This window comes from Lagopus leucura, unplaced genomic scaffold, assembly GCF_019238085.1.
Source record: "Lagopus leucura isolate 7727_CA_CO unplaced genomic scaffold, USGS_WTPT01 Super-Scaffold_100022, whole genome shotgun sequence".
In the NCBI taxonomy this organism is placed as follows: Eukaryota; Metazoa; Chordata; class Aves; order Galliformes; family Phasianidae; genus Lagopus; species Lagopus leucura.
In genome coordinates, this window is record NW_024962275.1 from 5,366,513 (window position 1) to 5,390,603 (window position 24,091).

The window sequence follows — 24,091 nt, forward strand, 5'->3', positions numbered from 1 at the left end:
CCGCCCCGCTCCGCTCTCCGCCCGGCCCGCCTCCCCCGCTGCGGGGCGCGAATGGCGGCCGGATCCGCCCCGCTCCCCGGCTCGGGGCCCGCCCACGGCAGACGGCTACGTGGTTACGCGCCGCGCCGCTCCCCACCTCGGCGCGCCCCCGGCACGGCAATGCGTTCCCCGGCGCCGAGAGGGCACGGCCGGGCTCGGGACTACAACTCCCAGCGTGCCCCGCGGTGCCGACATCCGGTTCCCGGCGTGCCCCGCGCCGTGCCGGTGGTGAGTGCGGGACGCGGCGGTCCTGGCGGAGCAGCGCCGTTCCCCCTCGGGGCGCGTGGCGCCGCCGGCGCAGCGGAGGTAGGAGAGGTTCGGGCCGTCCCGTCCCGTCCCGCAGCGCCCCGCTGACGCCGTCTTGCGCTGACGCGGGGCTCCCCGCGCTGTTTCAGGTCTCTCGGCGGCTCCCGGCGGAGCGGTGGTGCCGGTTTCAGACCTCCGGTAAGCCGCTCTCCCTCCCCGTTCACCCGGCGGCTCGCGGTTTCGTTAGCGGCCGCCGGACGCGTTCTGTTCCCGCAGCTCCCGGCCGCACCGTCGCACGGAGCGGACGGAGAAGCGCCGTGCGATGACATCGAAGCTCTGAAGGAAAAGGACCGCGCTCTGGACCGGGAGATCGCGCAGCTGCTGTCCGAGTACGGCCCGCGGGGCTCCGTTACGGCCCGGCTGGCTGCGCCGTACTGCGGCCGTGCTTTGGGTTACGGGGCCCGTGAGCTGCAGCACGGAGCTCCTTCCCGGTTGTTTTTCTTAGGGCTTGGTTGGGAAGGCTCTGACCTCACGTGCTGCGGTAACGATGTGTAAATTGGGAATGAATGGGGGTATTTTTTAGCTGATGTCAGCACACGTTGTGCCAGCAGAGCTGCTGATACAGGTGGGATCTCAGGCCGTGGATTGCACCGCTGCCCAGCCCGGGCCTGGATGAGCGTTTCCCCTGCTCTGTGTGGGGCAATGCGCACTTGATTTGAATGCAGAGGGGCGTTAATCCTAGGGACGTGAAGGCTGGAAAAAAGCTCTTCCATCCCGACCCCGCTGTGCCACTGACACATCCCTGCATGCCACGACCCCACGGCCCCAGAACATCTGCACTGATAGGGGCTCCAGCACTCCCTGGGCTGTGCAATGCCTGACAGCTCTGAGAAGGGGTTTTTCCTAATATCCAACCTAAAAATCGTTGTTCTAAACAGAGGGGTTTTACCAGGCTGGGTCTGCATACCTCAGCTATCCTTTGTTTGGCAGTGGTTTTGTTTTGTGGCTTTGTTACAGGGGGTACAGCGTGGAGGAACTGGAGAAGCACATCTCCCTGCTCCATGAGTATAATGAAATTAAAGATGCTGGACAGATGCTGCTAGGCAAACTGGGTAAGGAGTGGAAGGCTATTGAAGATCTTGGTGAAGTAAATCTTTATATATAGAGACACTGATGCCACGAAGGCAGAGCTTGTTTCAGTATTAGGCTTCCTTAACAAAACAAAGTGGTGGGGAAGGGGGCACAGCTGGAAATTCTTGGTTCCTTAGCTGTGGGTGCTTCTGTGGGATACTTAGAGTCTACTAGGAGGAAAACACAAATCTTTTCTGACTTACTTGCCGTCTTCTTAATGAAAGCAATGGAATTTCTTTCTTTTCTAGCTGTAATCCGAGGAGTTACTACAAAGCAGCTGTACCCTGAGTATGACCTGGAGCTTAGTGACTAGCATGGGACCCGCAGGCTGCCGTGACCTGCAGACATGACTGTTGCAGGGCCATTGTGTTTTGGTGTCGTACCCATTTAGAGCCAACAGAAGCAGCACATATGCTGAATTTCAAGAGATTTTGTTAGCAGCCACATTTCTCAGCAGCTTTGGAATGTGCAAGTTAAGGATGATACCAACTCATTCCTGTTTGTGGGAAAGGGATGTTGGGATACTTTCAGTTTACTCTGCTACCTGAGAAACACTATTTCTAATCGTCATTTCTTAATAGGAATGGTTGTAATCCAAGGTTGATGCTGAAGTTCTTCCCAATGAGCCTTTGCTTCTCTGCAGCATCCAAGCTCGATCTGGGTATGTTAACCTGCAGGTGGAGCAGCCTCTGGATGGATGGAGGAAGTCTGGGAGCAGCATGTGTGAAGTGACAGCTGCTGTGTCAGGAAAGCCGTGGGGAGAAAAGAGGACCAAAGGCTGAAGTTGTGATGGTGGTTTGGTTTTGTTATGATTGGATCTGGAGGAGTTTGAGTGTGCAGCAATTTTGTACTCAACTGCTGTAATATCCAGAGGTTTTGTTTCATTTCTGTAGTAAACAGAACATTGTGTTGAACTGTCTGACCTGAATTAAAGCAGCTATTGCATCCCTCTGTAATTCACTTTGAGAGCGTGTGACTCATGAAATGAACTTGGGAACAAATTCTTCAGCTATATTCTATTCTGAGACAACATTAAGATGTGCTATTCAGTGTTTTCTGAGGACTTACTGGGGACAGTGTGGCAGCACTGCTGCTGGGAATGAGAGCTGCAGAATTACGTTTACTCAATTGTCAATGCAGTCACTACAGTGAAAGTGAGCAGTGTCCTAAGCACAGGGTTGTGTTGAGAGCAGGAGTGTTTCAGCGTCAGCTCTTAGGACTGAGGGTGACTGCACAACCCAAGTTTGGCTGCTTTGTGCCAACTGATGAAGTGCTCTGACCACAAATGTTGTTCCTGCTTCCCTCAAGCTCAATGTCCTGTCCATTTCTACTTCCCAGACCTTCCTGCCAAGCAATTTTCCCCCCCTGCTTTCAGTCAGGCCTGTATTTGCAGTCTGTTCTTTGTATTTCTAAATTTGAAAGAAATTAATCTCTCTTCACAGTGCCTGGATATCAGACAGTGGTCAGAAAAGCTGCTGCTGAGAGCACAGCAAAAAGGCGTTGGGAAATGTTTTTTCCATTGGGAAGTGCATACATCAATGCCAGCACTTTGTGCGAGGTGTAAGGCACGTGGCATGAAGCACAGCCTGCTGCCAAAGTCATGGAAGGTTATTGAAGGACTGAGAGGTCCGTGTTTCCTTCCCCCCACCCCCTCCTTGTAGAAGCACTGGGATCAACGCAGTCACACTGACACTGTCTGTTTAACCAGTGCTGGGTTTTGCTTCAGTTAGCACAAGGGAGCTGTTGGGGATGATGTCCTCATCTCAGACCGCTGTCCACAAAGGATGGATGCACACAAACCAGCCAGCCAACAGCAAACTGCCCCTGGTGAGGCTCTGCAGTGGGCACAGAGCAGTGCTGCGTGGTGCTGTCTGCAGAGCAGGGAGACCCAGGACGAAATGGAAGGGTTCCAGGCTCTGAGTTAAAAACTTCAGGGACTGAGCTCTGCTACTGAGGTATTTCATCCCTGCTCCTCCCAGAGTCGCTCCTTGTACTTTAAGGGCAATCTGGAAGATAAACTATGCTTGTCTTTGCCCAAATCCAGAAGAATAGAACCAATAATTTCTGTTGCTTTTCTAGAGTACGTAAATATCTAGAAGTAAGCAAGTCTCTGGCTGAGCAGATAGCAGGAAAATATTGCATGTTGTAACAGCACCGTTCTTAATTTAAATTTAGAAGGCTTATTTCTGTTAAGTCTAATCCACATATAATGATCTCACAGGTAACAAGTGGAATTACAGAACTGAAACCCCCACAGAGAGGCAGTACCTCTGCCTGCAGGCAGCTGCCAAAGCACAGCACACCACAGCCCCTGAGCACCCCTGGTTCATCAGCAAAAGCAAACAAAGCTTTTTCTTTCTTAATTAAAGGGTCACTGTGCTTGTCTGTAGTGCTGAACTCAAAAACAGCCTCTTTCCCTTCGTGTCAATTTCAGTTTTATTCCTTATGTTGTCAGCATCTTTGTGTCAGTCCCTCTTTCTGCACTGCACACACTCTGACAGCCATTTCCCTGCTGAACTTTAGGTAAGCTGCCTTTCCTCCCTTGCAGCTCTCTTTTAGTCTCATTTCTGGCTCTGAAAGTGGGGCTAAAGCAAAGGCACTACTTTTGCTAGGGGAACGTGGGGAAAATAAAAACCTGTGCAGCAGTGGAGTTGTGCTGCTGGTTGAGAGGAGCAAGCAGATCGTGCAGTCAAGAGGACACAGCTCTGTAAGAAGGTGCCTGTGTTTCCTGCTGCTGAACAATCTGGGAAGAGGCTTCTGTATCCCATAGCAACCTAACGATCCCAAAGCCAACAGGGATTTTGGCACAGCTAACTCCTGTTAATGAACTGTTTACAATGCTTTAAAATTATACAGCCTGTCAACGGAAAAATGCCTCTCTGATGAAAGTCATCTCGAAGAAATGGTGGAAGTGAACTGCAATTAACCTCTTTCCTTCTGCTGTCCATCATCCTGTCAGCACGTAGCTCTGTTGCTGTGCTGCAGAGGGGATGTGGATGTTCCCTCTGGAGCACATACTCAGCTGTCAGCGGCGTGGGCAGCCTCAGCATCCATCTCCTGAAGAACACTTCCATCCCAATGGCTCATTGTTTTCTCTAACTCGGTTTTCACTCTAAGCTGACAGTTCAGAATTGCATTCTGTATGCTCTGCAGGTTCCACTGCGTTCTCAGGAGAGCATCATCCAGTGTGAAGACACCGTCCCGCGTTCTTCGCACTTGTGTGCACACAGCAGATGATTTCAGCTCCAGCCCGATCTCATGGACTACTTTGCGGAGGTATTGCTGGGTCTCGTGCAAGCAGTGAATTTCTGGAAGGTCAGAGAGATTCCTTTAGAACGGGCAAAGCAATGGGACAAATTCAGACCTTGTCTGTAGTGCAGACATCCATCACGCTTATGCTGAAGGAAACAGTTCAGCAGAATAGATTGCTATGATAAAGCACAGGTGGATTGTGCATTTCTGGAATACTGCAGGCTGTCCTGGCCCCCCCAGAAACTAAAGCTTTAGAGAACAGATCTGTATATGCAGCAGAATGACAGAGAGATTTAGATATTTTAAAGTGGATAAGATTTACCTTCCCACCTTTGTGATGAATTATTTGTGAGCAATAGCAGACCGACTGCAGAAAAGCAAACCATGTTTAAACACGCTCCCATGCCCCCTGAGCTGCACTGCATTTAAATATCAGCACAAGGAAGAATTTTGCCCCATAGGCATTCACTTTGCAAAGTTTCTTGCCTCAGTCTACGATCTGCAAGTAGCAGGGAAAGCAAAATGAGGGAGGTGTGCAACTGGTTTGATTTGCTGCAGCATCTTCAGTTCTGTAAAGGTTTCAGACAATTGCACTCAGAAAAAGGGGAAAACAAAGGCTTTGCACTACAGAGATCATCCAGCAAAGGGATGCTGTGCTGAGCTTGGAAGCTACAGCTCATGACACTGCAGGGATTACTGGTTGGTACCAAGCTCCCGCCAATTCATGGTGCATGAGGTCACTAACAGGAAAGTGAATTTCACCAACTTATATACACATTCACACCAGACCTCCCCCAGTCCATTCTGCACCAGTCCTACCTAGCTGGAATTCAGGGAGTGCAAACTGGAGACACCGGATGGCAGTGATTATTGGGGGGCTTTTTCCCATGGGGCGAATCAGCCCCTTCACAGCCAGCTCATAGGCCTCCTGTGTTTTCATATCGATGTTAGAATGCCTGGAAAGAGGAGAAAAGGAGCAGAGCAGACACTGAGTGCTTCTCTTCAATGGCATTCAAAATAGGTGCAGTCCCAACTAAAGCAGAGCTGCACTTGTTATTCTCAGAACTGCCCGTGCATGAAGTTTCTGCACACATCTTAATGCTGCACTGTTTGCAGCAGTGTGGAGGTTTGGGAGGGAGGTGCTTGGCCACGTCTGTAAGACATCAGTGCAGGTCTTACTGCAGCCAGCAGGTCCTATGGAGCTGGAGATGTCAGAGTACAAAAAAGGACACTTAACAGTGGTCCCTCACCAGCATGCAGAGCACTCTGTGACTTCTGTCTGCTCTGATCTAGTGCTCAAACCTTTACAAGCTGTCATGGCAAACACCGCCATGCTTTTTACATACGTACATCAGCAAGGCCTTGTGATTTGTTCCTTGGATGACGGCGAGAATCCGTTCCAGCTTCTCCCTCGTGATATGATCTGCAAATATCAAGATAGAAACAAAGTCTCAATTATCCATCTGGAAGCTGGAAGGACAGCAGCCTGAGTGGTGCCATCGGTGTTAGCAGGTCGCATCCAAATGGTTCACAGGAGCCTCAGTGTGGGGTAGGCTCTGCTCATCGCGCCATGTAAATGAGCAGCACAGTGCTGCACTACAAAGGAAGGGTCATTTTTTCTTAACTGATTTCAAGATGTTGGCTCCAGTTTCTCCTACAAGTGGCTGAAGGATTTAATTGCACAAAGGCTTCTCACCGCTACCTCTAGATGTGATATAAGCACACCTGGCTCCCAGCCATGCCAGCAGCAGCTGCTGGGATGAAGGCTCAGCCTGGTTTGTGCGTGCTGCATTCAGCACAGGTGGACAAAAGCACCTTGACTGCATGTGGGCTACGTGCACAGAGTGGCCAGGAAGTGTTTGGAGCATTACCTTCTACTGCTGTGCATTCTACCTGGCCAAGTGCCTTGCTATTCAGCAGGAGTGCTCTTTGTTTTGTGTTCTGTTCAGGTTTTTTTTTTTTTCCTTAAACACATCGACTCAGTTTCTTACCAAACGTTGTCTTCTCTATCAGCTTCCCAGTGTCTGAGAAGTCCACGGTAGCTTTACCAAACTGCCCCCTGACTGTGTAAACCTCCAAGAAAAGCAGAGAGTGTCATCCATCAAAGCTTCAGAGCCACTGAGCAGCATCACATCCAGCCATCAGCCCATCCCACCAACACCTCCCTCAGTGCCGCGTCCCACGGCTCTGGAACGCCTCCGGGGCGGCACTGAGACTCAGACCCCATCCCTGGGTGCCCGTGGCACTGCGCAGCGCCTACCTTGCTCAGGTGGCAGTCGTACAGGTGGCTCAGGAGCTTGTTCCCGTGCCCAACACCGAGCACTGCAACACAGGAGGCACGCTTAGAGCCGCGCCGCCAGTTCCACGCGTGCCGCTCCCCAGCCGGAGCCGCCGACCCCGCCGCCCATCCCGCAGCACCGCGGCGGTGGGAGCAGCGTGCCGACGGCACGGCAGAGCCGCCTCGATGTCCCCCAACACCCGACCGCGCCGCGCCCCGCTCGCACCGAACACCCCCGACGCCTTCACGTCCAGCCGGTGCCCGGCGCCGATCTTCAGCTGCGTGAAGCGGGGCCCTCGAACTGCGGAAAGAGACGGCGGTCAGCGCGGGACCCTGCCGGCCCTCCCCATGCCGACCCTCCCCCTCCTCTCCGCCGCTCCCGGCGCTCACCCAGGCGGTGCTCGGCCAACACCGGCACCCGCACGGCCTCCAACGCCGGCGGCCCCGCGCTCGCAGCGGGCAGGAAGCGGATGCGGCTCCGCGGGGGCCGCGCTGGGGCCGCGTTGAGCTCTGCAAGAAACGGGAGGATAATCAGAGACGGAGCCGCGTGCGTGTTATTTACGGGGGGTTCCCGGAGCTCCGCTCACCGCGCAGCAGCCGCGTCTCCACCGCATCCCGCACGCGGTTCCACGCCACTCCCGGCGGTTTGTACACCGCGAACAGCCCCGCAGGAACCGCCGCCATCCCGCCCCGCCCCGCCCCGCCGCTTCCGGGGCTGCGCCATGCTGCGGGGGGCGGCGGTGCGGGCCGCGCTGCTGCGGGCGGTGCGCGGCGCTCCGGGTAAGGGAAACCCGCGCCTGCGGTGCGGCTCGTCCCGAGGGTGTCGTGACTCTGAGCTCTGCTACCGCCGCTCCCCGCAGGCAGAGCCGGGCTGGGCCGCGCCGTGCCCCGCGCTGAGGAGCAGGAGGATGAGGAGGAGGAAGAACAGCCGGCGGGGCGCGTCCCGCTGTACCCCGGGCACATCCCGACCAGCCCGCTGCAGAAAGCGCTGCTGGCGGCCGGCTCGGCGTGCGCGGCTCTGTGGGACCCCTACAGACACGGTGCGTGGGGATGGGGCACGGAGCGGGGCTTGGCGAGCTGGGACGGCTGAGTGCGGAGCAGAGGAGGCTCGGGGGAGACCTCATTGCTCCCCGCAATCCCTGAAAGGAGTTGTGGTGAGGTGGGTCGGCCTCTGCTCCTGGGGAACAGCAATAGGATGAGAGGTGTTGGCCCCACGTAGTGCTGGGGGGTTCAGGCTGGGTTTGGGGAACATTCCTTCTCACAAGGAGCGGTGCTGCACTGACGCAGCTGCCAAGGCAGTGCTGGGGTCACCATCCATGGAAGTGTTCCAGACCTGTGGAGATGTGGCACTGAGGGACGTGTCGGTGGGCATGGGGGTGGGCTGGGGTTGGACTTGAGAAAGCTTTTCCAACCTGAATGATTCCGTGAGCCCCTGCCAAACAGATCTGTGCCTGCCTGCAGCGCTCGGTGCCCCCTTCCCTCCCCTGTCAACCAAATGTGTCCAGGTGGTGCAAATGCAAAACGTGTGCAGGATTGTGCTGTTGGTGTGTCACTGTGCGGTCTCTCTTTCAGACATGGTGGCAGTCCTCGGTGAGACCACGGGCTGCCTTGCCCTGCCCAAGCTGCGAGACAGGATGAGGAATGACCCTGAAGGTTACCGCATCCTCCAGTGCGTCCCCCACACCCGGCCCTGGCCCTCCACCTCTGTCAGACCCCATCCCTCTGCCCCATGGGTCCGAGCGCCTTCCCTGGGCCCTGTAAAGGAGAGCCCCACACTGCTGCCATTTGAGGAGCTCAGGCATCTGTCAGCTCTGAGCCTCCTGGCTGTGGATTTTGCTCCATACTTAGTGCTCCGCAAAGCCCAGCAGCAGATCCAGGAGCAGCAGCACGGAGCCCCTGGGCCCTGTTTCAACATCGCTGTCTGTTGTGCTCTGCTGCCCTGGAAGGTTCTGTCTCTCTTTGTGTGGATGCAGTGTGTTTTCTCTGCTTTGTCCTCTGCAGCATCTCCTCCACTGGGGACTCCACCCCCACTGCTTTGTCTTCTCCATAGGCACCTCCACATTTTCATTCCACCACCCTCGGCATCTCCCTAAGCTGTGAGATAAGACTTGATGGCTTTTGCTTCTGTGTCTGTGGGGACTCGTTGGGCACAAGTCTGAGGACCAGGAAGGACTCAATAAGGCTCTGATTAACCACGATCTCACTGTCCTTCCTCTTTTTTTTCCAGTCCCTTCAGCTGATGAGGGATACAAGGAAGCATTTGCTGCAGTCAGGGTAGAGGTGGTGCTCATCCTATTTATCTCCCTGGCATCCGGGCAGCTCCTGGATCCACTCAGGCTTTTATCAGGAGGAAAATTTGTCCTGTGCAGAAATGAAAAGGCTTTTGTTCCATTCCATTGCTACATGGTGCCTGTTTGCCACCAGCCTGGGCAGGAGGCCTTTCTGTGCTTGGCCGCCACGTGGCTGCCAATGAAAGCCTGAGCAGGAAAGAAGCAAAACCTGCATTTAGAACAAACACCTTACCCTCTCTCAGGCTGTTGCTTTGAAGTCTGTCTGTTTCACAGGGGCACTGAGATCCACTCTCTGGGCCTGACTGCTAGCCAGGCTCAGTGCAAGCACTGCATTTCTCCTCCAGAGCTGCTGGAGTGGACAGAGGTTGCAGTTCTCATTGCCAGGGCTTCAGGTGGACTCCTTAAAGAACGCATCCTTGTGGGAGCACTTGGGGGGCTGCGCAGGGAGGGGTTTCCAAGTCTTCATCTGCCCAGGGCCCCCATTGTGTGGGTCCCACACGATGCTCAGTGCTTTCTGTTTCAGGGAGCGGCCTCGCATCCGCCTCTCCACGCTGGACATGGCCCGGCTGCGGGGGCTGCCTGCTGGCACGCTGGGCCGTGAATACATCCGCTTCTTGGAGGACAATGTGAGTGTGGGATCTCGCTGTGCTTGTCTCTGTGCCAGGAGCATAGATGAGATTTAGAGGCAGGCTGTGGCTGTGGAGAAGCCCATAGAGCACCTGGAGATGAAGGGAATTGGTGGGAGTTGGGAGGTCGGGATGTGATGCTGGGTGTGGGTGATGCATCCTCAGTGCTGTGTGTTTTATCTGTGTAAATGATACTCACAGCATTAGGAGCTGAGAAATACACTGATGGGGAGCTCTGCATTGCTGTGTGTTAAAGATTAAAATGAGAGGCTTCGAGTTCTGACTGACCTGCACCTCTTTGCCCTTGCAGAAGGTTTCTCCAGACACCCGCATGCCAGCCAAGTTCGTGGATGATGAAGAGCTGGCGTACGTGATCCAGCGGTACCGGGAAGTGCACGACCTGATGCACACCCTGCTGGGCATGCCCACCAACATGCTGGGTGAGCTGCCACGTTCCATGCTGCCCATCGACCCCAGTGATGGCTTTTGACCCATCAGAATCCCTAATCCCCAGCCTACAGAGGTGCACAGGGAGGTTGGCCGCAATCCCTGTCCTGCACTGCTGTCATCCATCATCTGTGGCTGTTCAGTGCCTGCTGGGTTTACCATGATGTGGTATTTTGCAAGATCAGAGCGCAAGCTTAGGGGTTTCCTGGTTCCTTATCCATGCATCCCCATGTCCTTTCCCCTCATTTTGTGTCTGACTCAGTCACAAGCTGAGCCTTGCTGATGAGCCAGCAGGAACCAGCATTTCTGGTCCCTTGGAAGCTTCTGGCTGAGATGTGACAATGGATGAAAATGGGCTTTCCCATGCTGGGAGATAGGGAAAGATACACGGGAAAATCCTCATTTAGCAATTGCATCGCTAAAGATCTCCAGGAGCCCAGCCTGCCTGGGCCATGCCCAAGCTTGTGGGGCAGTGACAAGCGGTGCTGCTCCTGGGGCTGGCGGCTGGGCTGTCCCTGGGGGAAGAGCAGGGCTCCCATCCCGGTGTGGGATCGTGCCCTGTGCCTGCTCACAGTGCTCTGCTTCCTGCCAGGTGAAGTGGTGGTGAAATGGTTTGAAGCCGTCCAGACGGGGCTGCCCATGTGTGTGCTGGGAGCAGCGTTTGGCCCCGTTCGTCTCAACGCACGGTAGGCAGTGATGCTGTCTGATGAGGGTCCATGTTAACCTGAGTTCTGATCCTGGGTTTGCTGCTGGCTGTAACCTTCCCACACAGAGTCCCGTCCCATGCCTCAGTTTCCCCTGTGAGATAAGCAGGAGTGCTGAAGGGTGCAGGGATGTAGGGTTTGCATCTGCCTGGAACAGGGACTTGGAAGAGGAAATAGAAAACCAAATGTGGAAATGAAAACCATTGTCTTCTGTGCCCTTTGTTGCAGAAAGCTGCAGGTCCTGGCCACCGAGCTGATTCCATGGGCGGTCCGGAGCGGGCGCAACGCCAGCTGTGTCCTCAATGTCTATTATGAGCAGCGCTGGGAGCAGAGCGTGGAGTCCCTGCGGGAGGAAATTGGCATCTTCCCCCCTCCGGCTGTCCGTGTGTGAGAGCTCATGCTGGGGGGAGGGAGGGGAATGGGGGATCCCCCGTTGGCAGCTGTTCCCTGCACTGCTCCATCTCCTGCTGCTGCATGAGTGCAGTGTGGCTCTGCTGGTGCCGGCCTGGTGCTGTTCTCTACTGTCAAGATCTGGCAGCCCCCTGCTGGGAGAGACCTCCCTGTGCCCTGACAAAATGTGACCTCTTCTGCTGTTTGTCAGCGGGTGGAAAGGTGGCCAAGTCCTGGTCATGCTTTTGCAGCTGGGTTTTGCTGGGTTGGGAGTGAATGCAGACACAGCAAATTCATGGCGTGCAGGGGTCGGGGTGCCCTGCTGCTGTGCACAGGGCTGGGTGCTCAGCCTGGCTCTGCTGTCTGGATGTTAACCCTGCTGGAGCTGCTGTCAGAAGATTCCAGGCTGCCCTGAGGCCCTCCTCGTCAAAAATGTCATTGTGAGAGGTTTTTGATAGGAATTGTCTTCCTCTGACAGTGAGGTGGTGTGATGGGGAGTAGGGCAGAGTCCTAGGAGAGCAGGACTGGAGGCTGCCCTGCATCCGGGCGCTGCTCGCAGTGTGGGTTGAGGGTTCAGCGTGCCAGCGGCTGTTTGCAGAGCAGGGGCAGAGCCACAAGGCAGGCGGGGCTGCGTGCGGGGAGGTTTGCTGTTGAAATTCCTTCTTGCTCAATAAAGCCTGTGGTGGAGCTATGGTTCCTTCTCCCTCCTCCCACCCGCCTTCTCTCCCGGTCTGGTGGGGAGATGTGACGTGAGACCTCGGCACTTTTCGGGTCCGGGATTCCACGAGACGTCACCTCGGGCCGCCCCAGCGCCAGGCTGTGCCACCGCGTCCTGGCACGGTTCCGGCCCACGGGAGGTGACGTGTCCGTGTCCGGATGCGGGAGGTCGGGCAGCTTCGCCTCCCGGTTTTGCCACATCACTGCGGATTTGTCTTATTTTTTTTTTCTTTTGAGTGCCGAGCTTGCGGCTGCCTGCCGCCCTGCTGCCCGCTGCGGTGCGCATGGGGACGAGGAGGCGGTTATTTCATTCCAAAACAGAGGAACCCGTCGGGCCGATGCTGCGATCCCCCTCCCCACCGCCCGGCGCAGCATCTCCCTGCGCGCACACCCGGCCCCGCTGTCAGCACAGCCGGCGCACAGCCGCCTCCCGCCCGCAGCTCCGGGATCGGGCGGCTCTGCGCCGCGCCGCGCTCCCCGCCTTCAAAACGCCGAGGCCCCGCCATTCACGTCACGTCCGCCGCCCCGCGGTGCCGGCAGCGCTCCGTGCAGGGGGCGGGAGGCGGCGGCCGCTCCGCGCTCTCGGGCAAAATGCGACTCTGGTGGGACTCGAACCCACAACCTTTGAATGACTCCCGTCACCGCCGCGCTAGAAGTCCAATGCGCTATCCATTGCGCCACAGAGCCGTCGGACAGCCCCGCCGCCTTCGCCGCCTCTTCCCGCCGCGCAGCGTCCCGCCCCGCGCCGCGCTCGGGGCCGCCGCTTCTGCCGCTGCCGCCACCGCCACCGGGAGCGGAGCTGGGAGCGGAGAAGCGGCCGAGGCAACGCTCGCCCCGCAGCGCCGCCGGAGCCTCGGAGCGGAGAGGCGGCGCCGGGTGGGACTACAGCTCCCGGCGGGCTGCACGGAGCGCTCCGCCCCGCCCCGCCCCGTGCCGCAGCGGCGGGCGGGCCCAGCTCCCCGCTCATTGCTCCCGGCCCCGCTCCCGGCGGCGGTGCAGGTGGCCGGGCCGCACTGGAACGCGCTGGATCCCGGTAAGAGCGCGGCCCGTCCCCTTCTCCCTTCTCGCGGCCTCCCCCGCTGAATCGGAGGGGCTCCCGGTGCGGAGATCGGCGGGGGTTCAGCCGCTGCCCGAGGCGCCCCGTGGAGGCGGTGCGGCTCCGACGGGAGGTTCGGAGCCGGTTTCGGGCAGGGCGAGGCGCGGCGGGGACTGCGGCAGCGGGAGGCGGGAGCGGGCGGGAGGGTCCCGGTGCCGCCCCGAGCCGGGGAGAGCCGCGGAGGCTCCGCAGGAATGGAAGCGCGGCGCCGGGGGCTGCGGCGCCGGCCTGGAGCTCCGGGCTCTGCGGCGGATGCGCGGTGCCCCCCCGCCCTCCGCAGCCCTGTGCCCGCCGTGCGGCCCCCCCGCCGCCGTCCATCCCGTCTGCCCCCCCCCCCCCCCAGCGAAGCCGCCCGGCTGGGCGCCTCGGAGCCGCGCGCGGTGGGCGTGGAGGTGGGCGCGGGGCAGCGCTCGGTTGGGCGGCGGCCGTCCGCGCTGCCGACGGGCCGCTGTGTGCGGCGGAGATGGGAGCGGATGGCGGGCGCCTGCCCGGGCCTGCCCGCCTCGTGTGGGCGGTGGAACGCCTTGCTGCCCACGCGACGTGACCCCCCCCGGCCGCTTCACCGCTCGTGTCCGATGCTGGAGGTGTAAGGGAGGGCCCGGCGCTTGGCTGGAGTGCGGCGGTTTGGTGGTTTCCCCGTTAAGCCGCATAAAGAGGTTCGCGGGGGTAAAATAAGGAGGGTCCTGCCCTTCTGAAAGCAACTGGGGGACACTGAGCTGCTCGGGAGGAGGCTTGGAGCCGGGGGCAGGAGTGAGATGTCTGGGTCGGGGCTGTAGGACATCCCTGTGTTGCGGGCTTGGGGCCATCCCTGCCTGCTCCAGGGTCACAGCTCGGGTGCTGCATGACATGCTTGGATGCTATCTCACATGGGGCAGCCTGGGGCTGTGGCTGCCAGTCTCAGAGCAGGGAATCATCTTCAAAAGGGGAAGGGGAATTGTGCCAGAATTTCATTCCTCTGAGGCCGTGCCGGGAAGGACTGGTGTTATCTAGGAGCTGTCACTGCGCTTAGGTCACGCTGCTGCCTGGGAATAGCCTTTGCTAAATCATGGTCACCTGTGAGTCCTGGAGCTGTGACTGGGAGCGTTTGAAACAGAAATATCACAGTCTATCCACAGGGCTTGGGGATGGGGCCTGGGTGCACCCAGCAGCTGGGACAGCCCTCGCTGTGCCTCGTGGCCATCGCCCGCCCGGCCGTGCCTCCAGGCCAGGAAGCTGCCCTCTGACACGGGTTTACAAACACAGGCAGAGATCAGAAGATGGAGTGTCCTCATCCCGTTGGAGCAGTGTCAGACTGAGCTCCGCAGTCCAGCAGCTGTCCTGGGCACATGTTGGTGCTGTGGGCATGGGAGAGCTGGGCTGTAGGGATCCTTGGGGCAGGGAGGAATTTGGATCTGGACTGTCCTGGGTTGGGTGTGAGAGCTGAGCTCACCCTGCCTGGCATTGCTCTGGTGCCTCCTAACATCTGTATGGGGTCTCCTGCACAGCTGCACTGTCACACCTGTGAGGTGGCCTCATCCTACATCTGACACTACTGGGATGTGTCCGTGTCCCTGGCTGGTGTGCAGGCCAGGGGTCTGCAGAGAGGAACAGCCAGGCTTTTGGTGGGTTCTGAGCAGTGCCATGCGTGTGCCATGGGCAGGGTCTGCTAACATCAGCCTGATGGGTTACGTCCTCACTGCCAGGAGAAGTGGTGGCTCTGGGCCTCATCCAGGGAACTGGGAGCAGCTAATGCATCCCCTGCCTGTGGGTCTCTTATTGTTCAGTGTGTGTAGGTCAATATTTGTGCTTTCTCTCTCTCCACAGGCCAAGATGCTGCGTTTGGCTGCCTTCGCAGCACTGCTGCTGTTCTTCAGGGTCAGCCTGGAGCTGTCCTGGGCCCAGGCCATCCCTGCTCTCTTCATCTTCTACCTGGGATCAGGGGGATGGGACTTCTTCCTCATAGTCATCAAAACAATACGAAGGGATGTCACGTAGGTATCCTGTTTGGGGTGGCCCAACTGCGCACTGGGGTGTGTGAGCATAACCCCAGCTCTCTGTTGGCATCTGGCCCAGCTTGAAGGAGATCATCTTCTGCTGTGCCCTGAAGGCTCTAAACTCTGGGGCAAAGTTTTCACAGGAAATATAGATTTCAGCTGAGCTCTAAAGTCTACTGATTGTCCTTGTACTTTATCCTGTCCCTAAAACTGCTGGCATTGCACCGGCTGACTGGGCAGGGGCAGCTCTGAGCTGGTACTAGGCTGTGCCAGCTTTTGGCAGAGATCTGCATGTGGGACAGAGTGGCACCTTTTGGAGAGCACCTGAGGCTCCAGGGCGCTCCTTTGAAGCGAGGGCATCCCAGTCTGCAGCCTTCCGAAACATCTCTCCCTGCCCTCATTCCCATAAGTGCCTTTGCAGAGGGCCTCTGCCTATATCCATGCTTTTCAGGGAAGCACCCAGAGCTGCTGCTCATCTAGAGTAACACCTGGAGCAGTGCTGGAATATTGCAGCTCCTGGCAAGGTCGCTGTGCTGTCTTTGCTGGAGGAGGTGGTTTTGCAGGGCTCACTGAGCAGCTTCCCTCTTGTTCCCTCTATTTTGGCAGCACGGGGCTGATTCTGCTGCAGGTGAAGTGGCAGGTGTGGAGGCACGTGAAGGAGAAGAACACAATCGCCAAGATCTTCCAGAAAACTGCAAGCAAGTGTCCAGAGAAAACAGCACTGATCTTCCAAGGCACGGGCGAGAGCTGGACCTTCCGGCAGCTGGATGAGTACTCCAACCAAGTGGCCAATTTCTTCCATGGCCAAGGCTTCCGCTCTGGTGATGTGGTGGCTCTGTTCATGGAGTCCCGCAATCAGTACGTGGGGCTGTGGCTCGGCCTGGCCAAGATCGGGGTGGAGACGGCCCTGGTGAATTCCAACCTACGCATGGAGGCCTTGCTGCACTGCATCACCATCTCCAACTCCAAGGCTGTGGTTTTTGGAGTGGAAATGATGGAAGGTGAGACGCAGGCAGATGCTTCAGGAGGTTTTTAGGCTCTGTGGATTCAGTGCTCCTTTCCTGCAGGGAATAGAGCAGGGTCTCAAAAAGTGTGAACAGCTGAATTATTCAGGAATTGGATCTGATTTTCTTTCTGTTAGTAGGCAGCAGAGGTGGATGGGTTCAGTGTTCTCTGTAAGGCCCACATGGATGCAAGGATTCTTCCTTGTGCTAGAGGTTCCTCTCATGTCCACGCACTGCATGGAGCCCTGTGCTGTGCCAGGCCTGCCCTGATGGAAGGGATGAGACTCCCTTGGGGCTCCCCACACTGTTTGCCACAATCTTGCAGCACCTGCCTTCATGTTTCAGCCTACACCCCTGCGGCTGATGGTGTCGAAAGACCTCTCAGCACCACAAAGTTTTGGCTGGGAAGAAGTGGAGAACAGGATCTTCAAGTCTCTGAAGAGGCCTGGGCTGTGGTACCAGCTGTTTGACATAGGAGCAACATCTGCCTGGGAGGGTTGTCAGGCCTTTTGGGGTTCTGCTGAGCACAGTGAGGGTACAGCTACCTGGGGCATTATCTTCCCAAGGCTGCCTGCAAGGACAGGGAATCGCTGTGCTGTACTCACCTGGTGCTCTTTCTCTACCTCTCCTCTTTACTTTCTCAGCTATGAAGGAGGTGCAGTCCTCCATGGAGAAGTCTGTCCATCTCTTCTGGTCAGGAGAAGGAAGCCTTGAATCTGCACTTCCTGGTGCAAAGCACCTGGATCCCCTCCTGCAGACAGCTCTTCGACACCAGCCAGATCCCCCTGAGAAGGGCTTTCTGGGTACGTGGTCAGCTTTTGGGAGCCCAACTCGTGGTATTTCTGTGGATCATCTGGTCACAACACTGGCGAGAACATCTGCTCGGGATGCTGAGGGCAGACTTCAGCAGCAGAGCCTGGAATGTTTAAAGGGGGGCTGAAGTCTGGCTGCATGTGGTGCAGTGCCATGTGCCCTCCATGTGTTCAAACAGACCTGGGGCAAACCCAGCATGTTCTTTATCACATAACAAAATTTATTGTGATATGAGCAGAGTACACTTTGACTTGCCCCCACCTTATGCTTCAGCCAGCTCCACCTAGATCAGGTGCAGTGATCTAGGTCACACTGCATGTGTGACTTTGTCTCCTCATTCCTCTCCAGATAAACTCTTCTATATCTACACCTCTGGCACTACGGGAATGCCCAAGGCTGCTATTGTGGTGAACTGCAGGTAAGGCAGTGGGCAGGAGCTCTGAGGAGGAAGGGGGCAGAGCTCTGCCCCATCCTGGCACCAGGCCTCTGGCCCTGCTTCTGATGCACCCCTTGGTTTCCCCACTGCAGGTATTTCCGCATGGCCAGCTTGGTTTTTTACGGTTTTCGCATGAGACCCGATGATGTGATGTATGACTGCCTTCCACTTTACCACGCTGCAGGTAATGTGTGCCTTTGGGACCTTGCTTGCCTGGACTTTGCTTCCCTTCTGCCAAGCCCTGAGCTCAGGCTGGGGATTGGTGCAGCAGTGATCTTTGTGTCAAAGAGGAGCTGGCTGCTGCTGGCAGTGTGTGACCTCTTTATCTGAGAGCCAGGAATTGATCTGGTTGACTTCTGGAGTGGGGACTGTTGTGTGGGGAGGACTATCCCAGCCCTTGGCCTGGCTTTGGAATAGCTGCATTGTATTGCTGACTCATGAGAAAAGGGGTGAGGAAGGGGAAGCAGTGCCCACCTTGCTGACTGAGGCATGGTGGGATGTCTAGGTGCAAGGCGCTGCCTCACATGCCACTGTCCTGTTGCCCTGGGGTCCTGGAGGCTGTGGCCAGATGAGAGACCTGCTGAGAGCCGGGGTGTGGCTCCTGCCTCGCTCTGGCTGGGTATGGTGTGTGGGTACTGAGGGCTTTCCTGGCTGCCTCTCTGCAGGGAACATCGTGGGCATCGGGCAGTGCTTGCTGCAGGGCATGACAGTCGTCATCCGCAAGAAGTTCTCAGCCTCACACTTCTGGGAGGACTGCGTGAAGTACAACTGCACGGTGAGGCCACATGCCTGGGGATCTGTGCTGAGTTGGGGTGAGCCCAGCTGCTGCAAGAAGGAAAGGCTTGGACTCGTTCTGCCTGTCTGTCCTGAAATACCTTCCAAAGTGGTGGAGCTGTATCCTTCCCACCTCCAGCTGTCGTTCCATGTTTCCCATGCTCCAGCATTAGCCAGGTCTTGGATAGGTTTTATAAATTGGAGGAGAGTGTTTGCCAGAGATGGCTGGGCAAGGGACAAGTTGGCGGGACCCCTGGATAATAGCACATCCTCTGTAGGGGACTGTGTGCATGTTGTTCCATTCCTGCCCACCCCAAAGAACACCTTAAATATCCCAGGCTGTGGTGGAGGGTCCTAACGTGTCCTTTCTCTTTGTCCCTGCTAGATTGTGCAGTACATTGGGGAGATCTGCCGCTACCTGCTGAACCAGCCCTTCCAGGAGGTGGAGCGGCAGCACCGGGTGCGCATGGCGCTGGGCAATGGGCTGCGAGCTTCCATCTGGAGAGAGTTCATGGCCCGCTTTGGCATCGCCCAGGTGGCTGAGTTCTACGGGGCCACCGAGTGCAACTGCGGCCTGGGGAACTTCGACAATAATGTAAGTCTTTGCCACCCTCCCCATGCCCCAGGGGGTGCCTGCTGGCCTGGCGGGGGTTGAAACCCAGCAGGGCTGTTGGCTGCAGGTTCCTTGTTCCAAGAAGCTTGGCATGCATTAAGATCCGCCTGCAGGGTTTTGACTGTGCTTTTGTGGTGCCAGCTTGGGGCAGGAATGATGTTCCTGCTACTTATGGCTCTGAGTGCCTTTTATCCTAGGTTGGGTCCTGTGGCTTCAACAGCAGGATCTTGCCAGGGGTGTACCCCATTGGCTTGGTGAAAGTGGATGAAGACACCATGGAGCTGATCCGGGGGCCGGATGGTGTCTGCATCCGCTGCAAACCAGGTAAGGGGAACCACTGGGGTGCATCTCCTCAGCCCTGTGTGGATCTTTTGTCATGTACTTCATGGTAACTTAGTTAGGTTTAAGTCCTTGGTTTGTTAAACCACACCAACCCTGTTAAACACCCTTTTTCCTTGTGCATGAGTGGTTGCTTCCTCCATTCACCCCTTCTGCTCTCTCTGCAGGGGAGCCGGGGCAGCTGGTGGGCCGCATTGTCAAGAACAACCCTCTGCAGCACTTTGATGGCTACCTGAATCAGTCAGCTACCAGCAAGAAAATCGCCAGGGATGTGTTTGCAAAAGGGGATGCTGCCTATCTCACAGGTAGGCGAGTAGTGCCCTTGTGTCTGCTGAGAGGAGGGGGCCACTTGGCTGGGCTCAGGGATGTCCCAGGCTGGTGACACTGTCCTGAGATGCTCTGGGGAAGCACTTAGCTCCTCTCACACCTCATTTTTCTGCAAATCTGCCCCTTTCCTGTAGGGGATGTCCTGGTGATGGACAAATACGGCTACATGTATTTTCGGGACCGCACCGGAGACACGTTCCGCTGGAAGGGAGAGAATGTCTCCACTACTGAGGTGGAGGGGACACTGAGCCGCATCCTCAACCTGACAGACGTGGTTGTATACGGGGTGGAGATCCCAGGTAACTGAGAGGGGAGGGGAGAACAGTGGAGGCACGCAGGCTGCTGTACCTGGAGGTGTGTCTTGCTTGTCCAGGTCATGTCCTTTCACAAGAGGCTGGACAGAGGCTCCTTGTAAGCTGGGAAGAGACTACTGGGGGTGTGACTGGCAGGAGCCAAAGGGTTCCCTCCCTCAGGCAGATGTTTGACTGGTTCTGCCTGGTTTGGAAGGAGCTTGAGTCCTTTTGGGATAGGCTGCAAGTGCCTCCTCTGGGAGGACATGATGGTGACCACAGGGTGTCACTGGTAGCCGTGGCTGCAGGCTGGTGACACAGGCAGTGTCACAGCTGGACACTTGGTGCTTTGTACAAAGCAGGGAATGTGCCAGAGGCCTCGGTGATGTGGGGCAAACGGAAGTGATGCAAGGACAGCGTGCCCAAGAATTCTCCCTTCTTTTCTGTCTCTCAGGCACTGAAGGGAAGGCAGGAATGGCAGCCATTGCTGACCCAGAGAACTCCTGTGATCTGGAGAGCTTTGCCAGCCAGCTGAAAAAGGCCCTGCCTCTGTATGCACAGCCTGTCTTCCTGCGGTTCCTGCAAGAGGTCTCCAAGACAAGTGAGCCGCTTTCTGTGCTGTCATAGAGGGCATGCAGCTGGGGGGAGCATGGGGAAAGGCACTGTGCTCCGTGGTGCACAGCGGCTGCGTGGGCAGAGGGGCTGATCTGCAGTGGAGTCGGTGTTGGGATGGAGCATGTCTGCCCTATGAGCCCCTGGTCCTACCAGCTCCTCTGGTAGTTTGGAGACCTGGGAGTGCAACGCTCAGGATGGCAGCTGATGCTAAGATGTCTCTGCTGTGAGCTTCATGGTTTGGCAGCAAGATGTGGTGCAGCACAGCAGAGCAGAGGTGGGAGTGCATGCAGTCAGCAACCCCTTGCTCCCTTTTCTTTCCCCATGTGCCAGGCACCTACAAATTCCAGAAGGTGGAGCTGCGTAAGCAGGGCTTTGACCCCACACTGGTGAAGGACAAGTTGTACTTCTTGGACTGCAGGCAAGGCCGCTACCTGCCCTTGGACCAGGAGGCGTTTGACAGGATCCAGTCGGGACAGCAGAAGCTGTAACAGTGGGGATCAAGCAAGGCAGCTCCCCAAATCTTGCTGGGGGAAGAGGGACAGGGCAGACACTGGGGAAGGAAAGGTTCAAGGAGTATAAAGGCACACTAGAGATTTTGTTTGACAAGTTTTACAGATCATGGGTTGGGGAAATGCAGCGGGGACTCAGGGGAGGGAGATGATTACATACCAAAGCATAAACTCATCATGGCTTTATTTTCTACTTGGTACAATGGTGATGGTCCCATGCCACAGGATGGGCAGGGGCCCTGGCCAGTTGGGGAGGGGTGGGGTGCCCCTGCCATTCCATTTTGCTTTTCCTGTCTTTCCCTCTCTTTTCCAGCCCGCAGCAATCCTTCGTTATGAAGCCCATGAAGGGACCATTGCTGGGCTCTTCTCCTCACTCCTCCACCATGCAGCCAGCTCCTTCATGGCACCAGCAGAGGGAAGCTGGGTGCCAAGTGCAGCCCCTACCCCTGCATGGCCCACTGGTGTCATGTTTGTGCTGTGAATCAGGGAAGCAGGGTAGAGCTGGGCTCAGGAGAGGGATAGGGATGTGTTTCTACTATGCCTTGCTCTCTCCTGAGGTTGACATTTCTATTTTTCACAATCACACGCACATTATACACATATATATACATATATTATACACGCTGATTTTTTTATTTTTTTTTTTTTTCAATCTTAATTTATTGTCTGTACTTTTGAATGTGTCCCGGGTTTGTGCAGTAGGTGGAGGGATATCCTAGACCTGTCCTCTCTTGGAGAGCCCTTTTCTCTCACAGGGAGATAGGATGATCATCTGGGACTGATTCTCCTCTTCCAGCATGGGTGCAGCCATGTATGTCCTTGTGGCCTTGCTCCGTGGTGAAGGACATGAGTGAACCCTGCTATCTTATGGACAGTTTTCTGGGTCTCTTATTTCCACCTTTCATGGATGCAGCCTTGTTTTGTGCACCTTCTTTCCTGTATAAAATAGGTGGGAAAGTGGCAATGAAGGGTTTGGTTTGCCTTTGCTTAAACGTACTCAGCACCTTGGGATCACAGAGCAACTCTAGGAACTTTCCTGCTGTGATATCTGTGTCCTGAATGTGGGAGGCAACTTGCCTGGAAGGGAGAAAATCCTTCAGAGAGTTGTCTCTGTGACAGCCTGATTTCGTGTGCTCTGTGCCCCCTCCTGCAAGAGCCTAACCCAACTCTGCTGCAGGAGCTGGGCCTCTGAACTGAAATGTCCATGTTAAACACTCGACTTGTGCTATGTGAATTCTCTGCAATGTGTCTGATGTGAAGCAGCCTTAGCAGCAGTGTCTGATTCCAGTCTTTGGAGACCAAGCAGAAACATCTGTTCCAGAGAAACTCTGGTTTGGGATTAATTCTTTTTTTTTTTTTTTTTTTTTTTTTTTTTCTTTTTTTAATGGTTTGTTTTTATGCTTTCAGCAGGGTTAATCCTTAAAATGACTTCTGTCTCTTGTGAGGACAGGGTGTGTTTGCTTTTCGAGCTGTGCTTCCACACCACCATACCTGCCTGCCCCAGTCTGTCCTGTCCTCACAATTAAATACGACTACGGGCTATGCTGGAGTTTCCTACTTCTTGCTTGTGTGGTCCTGCAATGATTGGGAGGAGGGAACTGTGATGGTTTGGGAACTGGGAGCTGCTACTCTCAGAGCACAACCTCTGTGTGTACTCCATCTCGTCTCGGGGCAGGGAGCGGTGTTGTTTGCGGCTGTGTTGATGCCTGTATGAACACCACCTGTTGGTGAGACCCTCCCCACCCCTACTTCCTCCCCTTTTCTCCCAGCCATCTTTTCAGTACTGCCATCCCAGTTTGTCCTGCATCTGTTCTTGTTTACCCCAAAGTGTCATTCTTCCTCCTCCCCTCTCCCTGCTTGCTCCTCTCTTCAACTTTTGCCACGCTTAATCTCCCACCTCATTTCTCAGCTTGCAGTCAGTTTGGGGTTTTTTTTTGTATTCATTTCCCTTCCCTTGCTGCCAGAACTACCCTTAGACCTTCTCCAACCTGCTCTGGGGAAGGATCATATTGAAGGGTCTGCTGGTGGCTGCTGTATGGGACAGGAATGGGACAATGCCCATCTGCTCAGCAGGTGCTCAGGTCTCGCTTTTGGACGCTGTTCCTCTCTCAGTCTGCCAGTGGAGGGCAGGCTGGGAGCAGCAAACACCTCGTGTCAGGGGGCTCCTCAGCCTGGGGCTTGCAGCCTCTGGGAGGGGGAGGGCACCGGGACTGGGGATGAGTTAACCAAAGTGGGGACGGATCCGATCCTGCCTGGCACGGAGAGGAAGCTTTGGAGAGCAATGATTGTGCTGGACGTGGATCCAGTGGGTATCCACGGTGCCCCAGGCTCTGCCTGGAGGAAACTGCAGCTGCTCCCTGAGTCTCTGGACCACTGCTGAATAGCAGCCTGATGTGATGGGCACTCTGCTACAGAGATCAAGTGAGAGTCTGACCTCCCTGAAGGCAGTCTTGGGGGCTGTTGTCTGGAAATACATGGTTTGAAGTGGTATGGGAAGCACTTTTCTCCCCAGAAGAAACAGCCATACTGCTGTGCATGCCAAGCTGCTCCCAGAAGAGGCACGGGGAAGGTGCAGCCCTGCATTTCCCTGTGTCTGAGAGCAAGTTATGATTCAAACAAGCAAACTGCATTCAGAGAAACTGCACGTTCAATGCAGGTGCAAAGAACATCGGAAGCTTATAGAATTATGGCAGTAGTTTGCAAGTAAAAATCAGTCTGTATTGCCAGAAGGACCAGAGTCTGGCTGGAGCAGGGAGGAAAAATGAAACCTAGATGTGAGTGCCGCTGAAGCACCCCACATAAACTGCTGAGCCCTGGGACAGTGCTGGGAAAAAATGCTTCCAGCAAAGAGGTGCTTGGAAAGGAGCAGCCGGTACCTAATCTGAGTCTGATTGATTGTTTGTTCTAAATTCCTTTTTGCTTTTTTTAAGGAGGAAACTAATTGAATCCTGTATGGTTAGAGACAGCCTGAGACTTATCTCTCTCCTTTGATCAATAAGCTAAAGTCTGCCTCAACAGCTGCATATAGGTAAAAGCACTATATAGAAAGTATGAGGTATTATTCTTTTTTTTAATTAAAAAAAAATTAAAAAGCTGTTTCCATGAGGTTAGGAAAACATTAAAATCCTTTCCTGGGTTATTAGCCAATTAATTTAAGCAAAGCCAAAGAGGTTTACAAACC

General features: G+C 55.8%; 4 protein-coding genes and 1 non-coding gene across 5 annotated transcripts; 3 read left to right on the forward strand and 2 right to left on the reverse strand.

Moving 5' to 3' along the window:
* The first annotated feature begins 51 nt into the window (after positions 1–51).
* On the forward strand, positions 52–2,376 carry SWI5 (SWI5 homologous recombination repair protein). The gene is made up of 6 exons (XM_042879254.1): positions 52–112; positions 273–345; positions 435–483; positions 562–674; positions 1,303–1,397; positions 1,665–2,376. The coding sequence occupies exons 1-6, from the start codon at positions 52–54 to the stop codon at positions 1,727–1,729; spliced, it is 456 nt and encodes a 151-aa protein (XP_042735188.1). The 3' UTR covers positions 1,730–2,376.
* Positions 2,377–3,834: 1,458 nt separating this feature from the next.
* Positions 3,835–7,630, reverse strand: TRUB2 (TruB pseudouridine synthase family member 2). Its single transcript, XM_042879276.1, has 8 exons — positions 7,534–7,630; positions 7,337–7,456; positions 7,173–7,247; positions 6,929–6,990; positions 6,660–6,741; positions 6,019–6,091; positions 5,488–5,624; positions 3,835–4,724 (listed from the first exon to the last, which is right to left on the reverse strand). The coding sequence occupies exons 1-8, from the start codon at positions 7,628–7,630 to the stop codon at positions 4,435–4,437; spliced, it is 936 nt and encodes a 311-aa protein (XP_042735210.1). The 3' UTR covers positions 3,835–4,434.
* Positions 7,631–7,668: 38 nt separating this feature from the next.
* Positions 7,669–12,096, forward strand: COQ4 (coenzyme Q4). Its single transcript, XM_042879009.1, has 7 exons — positions 7,669–7,726; positions 7,807–7,986; positions 8,519–8,615; positions 9,761–9,863; positions 10,174–10,303; positions 10,903–10,996; positions 11,243–12,096. Exons 1-7 carry the CDS (start codon positions 7,669–7,671, stop codon positions 11,403–11,405), a joined length of 825 nt encoding a protein of 274 aa, XP_042734943.1. The 3' UTR covers positions 11,406–12,096.
* A 619-nt stretch (positions 12,097–12,715) lies between these two features.
* Positions 12,716–12,808, reverse strand: TRNAR-UCU. Its single transcript has 2 exons — positions 12,772–12,808; positions 12,716–12,751 (listed from the first exon to the last, which is right to left on the reverse strand). It is a non-coding gene; the product is annotated as a tRNA-Arg (tRNA).
* A 265-nt stretch (positions 12,809–13,073) lies between these two features.
* On the forward strand, positions 13,074–22,452 carry SLC27A4 (solute carrier family 27 member 4). The gene is made up of 13 exons (XM_042879329.1): positions 13,074–13,154; positions 15,021–15,187; positions 15,797–16,191; positions 16,839–16,997; positions 17,356–17,425; positions 17,536–17,627; positions 18,109–18,218; positions 18,603–18,812; positions 19,028–19,154; positions 19,337–19,474; positions 19,631–19,795; positions 20,241–20,387; positions 20,732–22,452. Exons 2-13 carry the CDS (start codon positions 15,027–15,029, stop codon positions 20,887–20,889), a joined length of 1,932 nt encoding a protein of 643 aa, XP_042735263.1. The 5' UTR covers positions 13,074–13,154; positions 15,021–15,026; the 3' UTR covers positions 20,890–22,452.
* The last annotated feature ends 1,639 nt before the right edge of the window (positions 22,453–24,091 follow it).

Excerpts from the sequence above, each read along its gene's own strand:
- SWI5 (XM_042879254.1), top strand. The coding sequence starts at position 52 with ATGGCGGCCGGATCCGCCCCGCTCCCCGGCTCGGGGCCCGCCCACGGC. Across the intron at positions 113-272 it reads CCACGGCAGACGGCTACGTG|TGCGGGACGCGGCGGTCCTG; the intron begins GTTACGCGCCGC and ends GCCGGTGGTGAG. Across the intron at positions 346-434 it reads GCGCCGCCGGCGCAGCGGAG|GTCTCTCGGCGGCTCCCGGC; the intron begins GTAGGAGAGGTT and ends GCGCTGTTTCAG.
- TRUB2 (XM_042879276.1), bottom strand. The coding sequence starts at position 7,630 with ATGGCGGCGGTTCCTGCGGGGCTGTTCGCGGTGTACAAACCGCCGGGA. Across the intron at positions 7,248-7,336 it reads GTTGGCCGAGCACCGCCTGG|TTCGAGGGCCCCGCTTCACG; the intron begins GTGAGCGCCGGG and ends CTCTTTCCGCAG. Across the intron at positions 6,742-6,928 it reads ACGACTGCCACCTGAGCAAG|GTTTACACAGTCAGGGGGCA; the intron begins GTAGGCGCTGCG and ends CTTTTCTTGGAG.
- COQ4 (XM_042879009.1), top strand. The coding sequence starts at position 7,669 with ATGCTGCGGGGGGCGGCGGTGCGGGCCGCGCTGCTGCGGGCGGTGCGC. Across the intron at positions 7,987-8,518 it reads GTGGGACCCCTACAGACACG|ACATGGTGGCAGTCCTCGGT; the intron begins GTGCGTGGGGAT and ends TCTCTCTTTCAG. Across the intron at positions 8,616-9,760 it reads GAAGGTTACCGCATCCTCCA|GGAGCGGCCTCGCATCCGCC; the intron begins GTGCGTCCCCCA and ends TTTCTGTTTCAG.
- SLC27A4 (XM_042879329.1), top strand. The coding sequence starts at position 15,027 with ATGCTGCGTTTGGCTGCCTTCGCAGCACTGCTGCTGTTCTTCAGGGTC. Across the intron at positions 17,628-18,108 it reads TCCACTTTACCACGCTGCAG|GGAACATCGTGGGCATCGGG; the intron begins GTAATGTGTGCC and ends GCCTCTCTGCAG. Across the intron at positions 18,813-19,027 it reads TGGGGAACTTCGACAATAAT|GTTGGGTCCTGTGGCTTCAA; the intron begins GTAAGTCTTTGC and ends CTTTTATCCTAG.